The sequence below is a fragment of the Lepidochelys kempii genome, chromosome 6 (assembly GCF_965140265.1).
Source record: "Lepidochelys kempii isolate rLepKem1 chromosome 6, rLepKem1.hap2, whole genome shotgun sequence".
Classification (NCBI taxonomy): Eukaryota; Metazoa; Chordata; order Testudines; family Cheloniidae; genus Lepidochelys; species Lepidochelys kempii.
In genome coordinates, this window is record NC_133261.1 from 91,083,691 (window position 1) to 91,094,659 (window position 10,969).

Genomic DNA, 10,969 nt, shown 5'->3' on the forward strand with positions numbered 1-10,969 from the left:
TTGACATTTTAAATTCAGTGTTGTTGTCAGCATATTGGTAAAACTAGTGCAAATAGCACAGTGTTCCATTAAATGCAGTGTTCTAGTAGTAGATGAGCTTTTGAACAGGTTTTAATGCACAACTTACTAAAAATTTTGATGTAAATATACAAGTTCATTATAGTTAATAGTACAACACAGATTACTTAGTTCCTACTAAATACATACTTGATTTAAAAAACTACTTGCAAATTAAAATACATAATCTGTAGTAAACTAAAAATCATTCTTAAAATGCTGAAACTACAACTGGATAAAAGTTAGAATTGTATAAGAACTTCGAAAGAGTCATGCTGTGGTGTATGTAAATACAATGTATGCAACAGCAGCATCTCTCTCTAGAATAATATACTCTAATCTAGTAGTTAGCCTGTATAGTGCCAGTATACCCTAGTATCTATAGAGAGCGCCTATAAAGAGAGTAGAAATTGAGTTAGTGTAATAAAATTGATCTAAGGATTGGGGCTAACCTCTTGCTGAAACCTGTTTATAGGGATGCTTACCCCTCTCTAGAGAGAATAATACTTATAACAAGTTTCTCATACAATATGTTTCAATATGTTGGTTTTTTAATATGACTACATAGAAATCATTAAATAATATAACAATTTAAGCAGCTGAAACTGGAGTATATGAGAGATCATGGACAAATAGTATAATTAAATCCTCACTGAGCAAGCACTGTAAAATGGAAATATCATAAAAGAATAATCAAGTGGATCTTGCAGAATTTAAAATTTTGAGTCACATGGAATAAAGTAGCTGAATACTTTTACATATAAAATGCATTATTTCTGTTGTTGATACAGTAGTTGTATTTCTATGACAAGCAATGTTTGAACTATGATACATTTGCAGTTTTTCAATAAGCAACTTTTTTAATGTTTATATCTCATGATTCAACAAAATCTAACTCTAATTTAAACTAGTAAAACCTTTTTTATAAAAAAGGATTTACCATTTAATGTTAGAGTCCGTACTAAGTTGACTTTGCGTACTAAATTTTAGTTTGTTCCTTTAATAGGAATATTCAGTGAAGTCTGGCTGTAGTGAATTGTTCTGGAAATACATTCTTAAGAGCATATGGCTAATGTCATTTTTTTTGCAGTTGTATTTGTAGTGCATTGAATATTCTCAACACCTGATAATTTATGTTACAAAACCTATTCCACTTCAGGCAATATAATGTTGTAACTTTGCTCGCAGTTTCAGTACTATTACTATCTGTTAAATTTGTTCTGTGTTTGCAGAAGCAGCACTCTTGTAACAATGCAAAAGAGCCACTAAAAGCACTGAATATAAAGTGGATATAGAAGTTCTGAAGTGTCTAGTAACCTGGTTTCCCTTAGTTGCTAACTGTGAATTGCACTTTACCAAAAGAAATGTTTTAAGCTCCCATTATAATGCTTTTTCCAGTTCAAAAGTGATATGCGTGTGTGTGTGTCTCTAATCCTTCGAGCTTCTCTCTGTGTATGATTTAGGGTTACATTCCGAAAAGCAAATGGGAGATGGACACTTCTGAGGCAAAGCTAGGTGGGTATTTTTTTCCCTGTTTTCTATAGTTGGTATCTGATGGTATGTGCAGAACTTTAATTTGCTTATTTGTGCAGTTTTTCTTGCCAAAGACCAAATGGCTTGTGTATGTGATCTATGTCATAGATGTGTATGTGAATCTACAAGACATTTCTCTTCCATGTAAAATGTAGGTTCTCTTTTCTGCAATAGTAAAGGTAGAGATAGTCTAATGTTCCTAGCCATAGCTGTTTTATACACATTGACATAGAGTACACATTTCCATACTGATGCTCATCCACCTGTTCAAGGGAAGTAGTTTGTTTGAAAAGAAAAAAAATGCAATATTTCATTCTTCCTCTGTATTGTAAATAGGCAACTGAATCCATTCACAATATACCATGTTCGTATTCGTGCTGCATACATTTTTTTCTTAAGTCTAAATTTTCAATTGAAAAAGTGTCTGTCTTGCAACATAGGTGTTGTGCTGGCTGAAGGAAAGGCTGGTGTACCCTACTGCTTGCATTTTCATTCAGTTTTACTAAGTCATCACAAAGGGGTTACAAACATAAATACTATACCATATCCTGCTTCTATTTTACGTGTACTTTTTTTGAGCCAACAGGAGAACATGGTTAATTTAATAATTAAGGAGAGACTGTTTTTCCTTAAGAGAAATATTTAGTAGGGAATAGTACTGGAGAGCCTTCCAAAACTGTCATGTGACCAGATAGCACAAGCTCCGTACTCTGAACCTGGTTCTGAATGATCCAGTCATAATCACTTCCTTTCAAAGACCTAGATATAAAAATTACTGTCAGCTGTTCAAATGAAATTCCTTGAGAATTGTGGGACACTTTTCAGGGGATTCAGAATGGACCTTTCTGGAAAAGGAGATGATTTTAACTCCACTGCCAATCTCATTAACATTGCTGTGCTGCTAGATGTTATCTGTTATAACTGATATTTCCATCAAAATCAGCAAGAGAAATGCAGGCACAAGGCCAAGTGATGGAGCATGTGTGCATGCAAAGGAATTTCCATTAATATGCAACTTTTGAGCAACAATGTTTATTTCAGGAATGGTACTAAAACAGGATCTTTGAACCAACCTGGGTAAAAGGATCACTTTCAGTCACCTTTATGATAAAATAATAGATATCTGAAAGGGGATGTGTAGTGTAAATTTCAAAGAGCAAGTTCACTATATATAACTGCCTAACCCTCGGGACAGTGAGTCTGAGTATGTGATACATGCCTCTGTATTCTTGCTTTCAAATCCTAACGGCATCATAGAAATGGCACCAGAAGACCCTGTTTACATAAATGGCCTTTTGTCGCCTGCTGTTTGACTGCTTTGCTGCAGCATCTTTTCTGCTGCCACGTTCTCTTGATGAGCCATTGAAATCCTGATGGAACATCTAGACTTCTTGATACCTTCAGCACAGCTGGATGAGCCTTTTCTCAGTATCTGAGGTCTATCAAACAGCTAAGCAATTAAAGAAGAAACTCATTCCAAGGGTTATGTGCATTCTTGCTGTAGAGTTCACAACCCTGGTCTGTTGTTAAGCTTATTTCTTAGGGCTTGCCATGATAATTTTTAAGAAATGTTGTTTTGGAAATCATAGCATAAAATAATCTGTGTGGTTAAAAAATTCAAAGCTGTTGGTTATTTTGTTATATTCCAAATAACTGTTGTTTTTCATTAAATGTGCATAAGAGGAATGGAAGTGTCCCATTACACACAACTAATATTTTTAAACACCTCCCAAAAAAATCCCTCAATTACACACATTTTACAAATATCAAATACTGAAGCCCAAAATATGTATGATACATAGAACAATTGAACTGTTTTAAATATATATCATTCTTTGTGTGTAGCATCCCCAGCAAAACTGAGTATGGAGCAGAAACTAACAAAGTTTTTAAAATCTCCCCCTCCCCACATTGTTAAATCTCACTAATAAAAAATAGAAGCAAAATAATTGTTTTTATAATACGCTTTCCAGGTAATAAATCCAAATTATAAAAGTAATATAGGATCATCTCCACTTAACCCAAATATGTACAAATAAATGTAAAATAAACTGCAGGGTTAAACTCCTAACAAAATTACTCTGTTAGCCACTGATCTTGACATCAGCTGCACACATTTCTTGTAACTAGCTCTCATCAGGAACTCAGCTAACAGGACAACTGTATTCCACAGTCACCATGTCCTGTTGCTAAAGAGGTCTCACCCTGGAAACAGACTGAATCTATCCCTGTTGGGATATAAATAGCCCCTTCCCCAATAAGTCTAAATTCTACAAAAAGCTATAGAAAAAACAAAATGTACTAAAAACAAGTATCATATTGCTACAAAGAGCCCTAAATCCCATTGTTATGGATGCTGTTTCCTAGAAGGTTGCTCTATAAATTCAGGCATTGTCAGCCAAAACTGTGGTTAAGAAACCTTGTGTTTTAGGACTTAAAAGTGGTGATATCTGGTGCATCCTAGGATTTCCAGGGTAATGCTTAGTAAGTCATAGTTATTCCTAATAGTCTATTTCAGCAGTGACTGATTAGAACTGTATACTAAATGGTGTGTAAAGCTGTAATATAGATTTGTTATTCCAGATTTGGATTGTTTCCTGCGAGATACTGGCCTGTTCAGCATGTTTTCACACAGTAGACAGACTTTTACAGAGGTGAAAGGGCTGAAAGGCAGAATCTTAAGCCAAATACATTTCTTTGATGGATTGGTTCACCCAAATCACTTGGCAGCTACAAATTCTGTTGTGTTTTCTATTTTTATTTATAAATATTGTTACAGGTAAAGTACAACAGAATTTTACTGGCTACAGTGTGTCATGGAGAATGTCTGAAATGTTGAGCTTTTGGCTGAACATGCTTGTGACAGTCACCAAGCACATGAAAATCTCCTTGCCTTAGAGTTCTTGCTTTGGTTAATATTTATTCTGGCAGGGATGGTACATTCCTCTTCTGAATACTGTGCCCCTACATACTGCTGCCCATTTTTCATACATGTTCTGGGTACAACCACAGCCACATTTCTGTTTAAAATGTATATCAATGCGCCCTTCTGTATTTGTGCAGCAAGTTCTTCCATTTACAGCTTACAGAAATCGGCTAATGCTTGTTGTCTTGATTGAGGTATAATTGCCTCTTTGAGTGTATATTATTTAAAAGTATGGTTTAATAGTGCAATGTTCAGACCTCACAGATGGGAAAACTACCTTCACAATATCTGAAGTATTATCTGCACTGTAAAACTTTATTCTAGGATGCAAATAACCTTTCACTCAGGCCACTATGAGTTGTTGCATAAAAAATATGAAAATTATAACTTTTTTTGGAGGGGTGGCTAGTATTGAGAAACAAAAAGTTATTGGCTAATTTCAGGTGCTTTTATAATTAAAATAATTAAGGTGAGTTTTTAAGAAGCTTCACAGATTTTAAGGATCCTGCCATTTTGCTATTTTTAAAACTCTAAATGGTAGAATGATTAAAGTTTGAAAATTGGGTGCTAAATAACCATTTCTTTCCATAACTACCATCGCGGGCTCTATATTACAAAGTGAAACCTTGTCTCATAACAACAAACCCTTCTGAGTTGATCTGCCAAGGATCAGTGCAATAGGACTTTGAGAATGCTTCAAGGAGTGTCTGCTCTGGGGGCACCTCTGGACATACCTTGAAGTACCATGGCATAGATGGTAGCGGATCTCCCTGGAAGGGCAGCCAACTTCAGACACAAAAGGAGATTAAATTTAAAAACATACTCTGTACTGAGATAAACGGAGTCCTTAAAAGAAGGATTATTCAAACTGACGGTGCAGTCCTTAATTCACCTTTTTACATTTGAGTGTTGCAAAACTTTAAGGTACCGATTTGCGACTTTTGTTATACACAGGTGAAGTGGGAGAATTAACTCTTTCATACTGGTGATCAGATGTGCTTGCTACTTGCACTTAGCATCAGAAACTTCTGATTCGCAGTGGGAAAGTGTTGATATGACTGCCTTGTCACAGAGTTCCTCGACTTCTCCATTTGTCACAGTTTAAATGTGTGTGCTGCTCTCCTTTTCAATGCTGTTTATTCTGGAGACCCTTATAATAGCAGTGGTCTGTGTTGAGTAATTTGTGAATAATACTAGATGGGCTTGGAAGTACCTTTACTGTTGGACCAATACAAAGGAATTTCCCATGGCTAGAGTTTCTCTCGTGAAAGGAGATGGCATCTCTCTATGGAGCCGTAGTCACAAATTTGGCATATTTGACTTTGCATTGTTTCTTCTTTTATTCTATGTAACTATTAGCACTTCAGGAAAGCAGATACAGCTATTCTGTGTTGATTTTTAACTGTAGTGTCTTTGGGGAGGGAATTCAAAAATGCTTTGCTTGAACAGATGAAAGATTTGAATCTGTCCCAATTAAATGGGGCATAATGGATTCTTGAAAATTCTAGCATTAAATGAGGGAGGGATTACTTTATTGGTTTGTCGTGTGAAGTTTTACTGAAGTATGCACAAGTCACCATTTGTTTTTTTTTTGTTCTCATGACTTCCAGTACTACTCTGCTCTTCGCTATTTTAAATAAAACAAAATTCATCTATGTACTGAAATTCTTTGGATGCACATTTTTAGACTGTCCTTTTCTGCTGCCCAGCAAATAGGTTGCTTTGTATTTGATTAGTTTCAGAGATCTCCTGTTGGCTAATTTAATAACATCAGTGACTTCTGAGCTAGTGTGTCTGTCATCACTGGCAGTGGTTTACAGAGAACACCAAATAACTGTAAAAAGTCACTCTACATATACTTTAATGTGGCAGTGATTATAGAAATTGTTTAAAATATAGGAGCAACAAACTTACTACATGACGTTATGAACCAGTGAGTAAACACCAATGGGAAAAAAAGGTAGTGGAATTATTTTTAGCTCTGTAAAGCCAGTTTCATATCTTCACACCTATTAGTCCTTAACCTTATGTACTTGGTCTCTTATGTACTTGGTCTCATTACCACTAGCAGTCTGCCTTGAATAAGTGGCCAAAAACAGGAAGTTCGTATAACTCGATAAATGTCATCTTGTTTCACCTCATCTCTCAGGCTGGTCACTCTGGTTCAGTAAGCAACAGAAGAAAAAAGTGACCTTTGGACAAACTTACTTCTTGAGCATTCATGTGTGTGAGACCTCTCACACTATGAATAATAGATTGAGTCTTTCTGCAGTCCCAGGATTTTGTGTTCAGTAGAAGCAGTTCTTCAAAAACTGCTTACTATACAGTCCTTAGTAGGTTTAACAGTTTGATGGACCCCAAGTTCCTGATATTGCATGTTATACCATGTTTGACACAGTATTATACCCAACACTTGGAAGAAAATGTGTGGCTTTAATATTGTGTTAAACTGCAGAATAGATGGGACTGTCATTCCACCAACAGCTTCCAGCAGCAGTGTTATGCCTGCTGAGCATGGACTCTGAATGATGTGAACTTCCAGGAAGATACGTTTTCCTCCCTCATACAAACGGCAATACTGAGTGTTACTGACAAAATTAATATGAAAGATATATAAAAATTGGAAATGGGGGTGAGTCTTTAGAGTTGAAACAAACTAGAGATCATTCCACTCATTAACACAATCTGGATGTGCAAGTTCTGCTGCTGTGAAATACAGACTCATTCTTTTGAAAGTGTTCCCTCTCTCATCTTGTTTGTGTGCCTTTTTCACAAATTTTCTCCTTTAACGCTGAGGCTCTGTGTTTGTTCTCAGACAAGCTGGATGGCTTGCGGACAGGCACAAAGAGGAAACGTGATTGGGAAGCAATTGCCAGTAGGATGGAGGATTATCTTCAGCTTCCAGATGACTATGATACACGTGCTTCTGAACCTGGCAAGAAGAGGGTAATAAACTCCATTAGTGCTTAATATCTCTAAAGGACTCATACAGCATTCTCTCTGTAGAACATAGTCTGCACCATTCATTCAGTTTGCCTGCATATAGGACCAGTGTGAAATCATTGTTTCATTTCATTGTCCCATTAGATGCCATGGCAGACTGTTCTTAAGAACATGGTCTTCCAAACACATACAGATTTGATATGATAAAGTGAGCCATTGAAGATAGTAAAGATTAACAGCATATGTCTCAGATTTTGAGAATTAGGAAAAAGATACACCATTCTTAAGGAAACGTTCTAAATAAAGATGCAGACTTTCTAGAGAAGCCATGGAGATGGGTATTCTGTGTATGGTGTATGTTTTGTGGGGGGCACAAAAGGTATAGTATATAATGCAGAAAAGAGGCTAGGAAGTTTGTACTGTGTGTTGTATATGAGAGAAGAGGAAAATAAAATGGGTTTTATGTATGTGACTTATGTTCTGTTAAAGTTAATCGATTTTTATGGTAGGCTTTGTAATAAGGGTAGTGAAGGAAACAGCATGTGTTCTTAAATTCAGGGCAGGTTCAGTTTGAGTGATTTTCTTTGGAAAAATAGCTTCTGTATAAATAAAAATTGATCCGTTATCATCCCTGAATGTGTGCTGCTGCTTGAAATACTTCTGTGAATGGAAGGTAAAAATGCATGTAGACACAAGAATGTACAAATTTGCATGAGCATCACTTAAAATAATAATCTCCCATAAAATTAGATCTCTTAGAGTTAAGGTTACTTAATTACATTTCCTGTGAAGATAGTCATTAAAATCAAGGAAACTGACAGTAAAGTCATTTACAGCTATAGTCAACCAACTTGTGTCTTACTCCCCTAAGCATCAATAGAATATAGTCTGAGTCCTCAGCTCCACAACAAACTCCCTTTTAATTCCAACATACATTCAATAACCCAAACTCTAATCTCAGCAGGATTAAGCTATATTATTCCCTATAGATGTGTGTAATCATAGTGTCTATACTAATTGTGCATGGAAAAATTTGAGGTTGAAGTGCAGGTTTGTGCATTTCAGAGGGAATGGGAGGAATTGGTTGTGTACATAGTGGTTAGTTGTATGTTAAAATTGAAAGAGTTTGTCATGGAGCTGAAGAGTTTGTAATTGTGTTTGGGTGATAAGATGTAAATTGAGGTTGGTATGGATGTTAACACTGACCTTTCTAGTGATATCCTTAATTTTTAATGATCATGGTCATAGAAAATGCAATTGAACAACCTTTAGTCTAAGCTAATTTTTGTGGAGAGCGTCTTTGATTTTTTAAAAGTGTAGGTAGATGGATGAGTAGGTTAAGTTTGGCCAGTGGATCTGGGAGGAGTGGGGGTATTACGGAGTTTTGGGCAGGAGGCTATGAAGGTGATTGGGGAGGACAACAGTGGGGTAGTTACTTGGAGGTTGTGGACCAGGAAGGGGTTTAGCAGGAGAGTGATACTCAGTGTGAGTTTGTGCAGGGTGGCTAGAGGGAAAAATAAGTCTGGAGAAGAGGACCCGAGGTTTCTTCTGATGAATGTCTTATGGTTTAACAGACAGCTTTGTTCCAGGGGACCACTTGCCTACAAACAGTAAGAGATTTTCAGAGGTGAAGGGAGTTGAGGGGTGGAGCAAGGTTGGGTAGCAGCTCTCCCTGGTTCCATCCCCACCAGGGCCCCTACATCACTAAGCAGGGAAATACTCTTTACATTTATTAACCTTTTATTTTTATAAGTATAAACATTTATACAAAATTAGTGGTAATAGAAATAAATATAAAAGTTATTTCCTTGTACATTGGGTTAGCAGAATGAGGACATTGAACTAAGTAGGTTGGGGAACTGGGCTAGTAAGTGAGGGGTGGGCATTGGGGGCCAAGGAGTCAGCAGAAATCAGGAGTGGAGGGCAGGATGGGGAAGAGATTTGTTCTTGAGGGTATGTCTGCACAGCAAAGAAAAACCCAAGGCTGGCCTGTGCCAGCTGACATGGGCTTGTGGGGCTCAGGCTACGGTATTATTTCATTGCTGTGTAGACTTCCGGGCTCAGGAGCTCTGGGACCCTCTCATCTTGCAGGGTTCTAGAGCCTGGGATCCAGCCCGAGCCTGGAAGTCTACACAGCAGTGAAACAGCCCCGCAGCCTGAGCCCTGCAAGCTCAGGTCAGCTGGCATGGGCTAGCTACAGGTGTCTAGTTTCTGTGTAGACACACCATGAGTTGCCTGCAGATACTGCTTCTCTAGCCTTGTCATCACTCTTCCTACCTTGTGTCCTGGTTACAACCTTCCCATTAGTTGCTTTTATGCCCTCTTTCCCCACACCCCAACCCCTCATTCCATATATGCACTTATGTGTGGGTGAGAAGGTGACTGCAGCGGTCTGAACAGATCCGAGATGAAGATTGTTAGTGACTTTAAGAAGCCGTAGAGGAGGAAGTGGCAGTTGTCAAGGTGGGATGGGACATAAATGCGTGAATGAGCAACTTAGCACAGTGGTTGAGGTAGTGAAAAGGTTCATCCAGAAATGTGTCATAGAAGCCAAAGATAGAAAAGAACTATTGATTGTGACTCTCCTTCAGTCAGTGCAGGATTGTTCCCTACAGTATATCTTCTTGTACTTTGTCCAGTCTAGTTTTAAATGACTCCAGTATGTAATTAAGCTTACAAGGTAGATGCAGAGAAAGATTATAGTTATGAAAAAATTGTAGCTCAACATTGTGGTATCGTGTTCTCTGTGCCATTTCATTTGGGACCAGTAGAATACTGATTCGTGCACACTACGGTGGTGAACACTAAGAAGTAAGCCTATGTAATCCTTCCTTACGGAAGCACTGTTCTGTTCTGTGGCTTTCCTCCAGTTGCCATCAATCCTTCCACACAGAAGAATACTTTCCAGTGGTCTTCCTCTTGGTTCCTGTGAGCAGTAGGCATCCAGCCATACTCTTCCTCTAAGCCTTAGAATAAATGCAGCCACTATGCTCTGAATCACAGAATTATTAGTGTTAAAATGGAAAAGACTTAATCATCTAGTCCATCCCCCAGCCAGTGCAAGATTTTTCTCTACCCTGTGATATATTCAGAACATTCCCTTTTAAATGATGTAATTGGTGGAACATCCATTGCTTCCTTTGAGAGAATGATTTGGGTCTTCAATTTCAGAACCAAAATGGTTGAGTGCAGGTTAAGAATTTTCTTTGTACACTAGCCTGTGTGGGAAAGGCCTACTAGTGTTCCAGTGTTTATTCTTGAAGGGCTGTCCTACTGACATTGTGTTCTTCATAGGTGAGGTGGGCAGACCTAGAAGAAAAGAAGGATGCAGACAGGAAGAGGGCCATTGGTTTTGTGGTTGGACAAACGGATTGGGAAAAGATCACAGATGAAAGTGGTCATCTTGCTGAGAGAGCCCTCAACCGCACCAAATATATCTGAGACAATTATTATATGGAATTTTTGTATCTTTAAGGTAAGTGTTCCACCATTATACAAATTTAGTCTCAC

The 10,969-nt window shown here is 37.6% G+C and overlaps 1 protein-coding gene across 6 annotated transcripts in view; it reads left to right on the forward strand.

Moving 5' to 3' along the window:
• Positions 1–10,969, forward strand: part of YLPM1 (YLP motif containing 1) — a 93,295-nt gene that overhangs the window by 48,041 nt on the left and 34,285 nt on the right. For 4 of the 6 annotated variants that reach the window (XR_012159494.1, XM_073349183.1, XM_073349182.1 and 1 more), the window contains 3 exons: positions 1,521–1,572; positions 7,332–7,462; positions 10,754–10,934. Coding sequence is in view for 5 of the 6 variants with exons in the window: in XM_073349183.1 (XP_073205284.1) it covers positions 1,521–1,572; positions 7,332–7,462; positions 10,754–10,900 (330 nt within the window). In the remaining variant the exon portion in view is untranslated. Of the gene's footprint in view, positions 1–1,520; positions 1,573–7,331; positions 7,463–10,753; positions 10,935–10,969 lie in introns of those variants that run through there. The other 2 variants (XM_073349184.1, XM_073349185.1) reach the window with 2 other exon arrangements.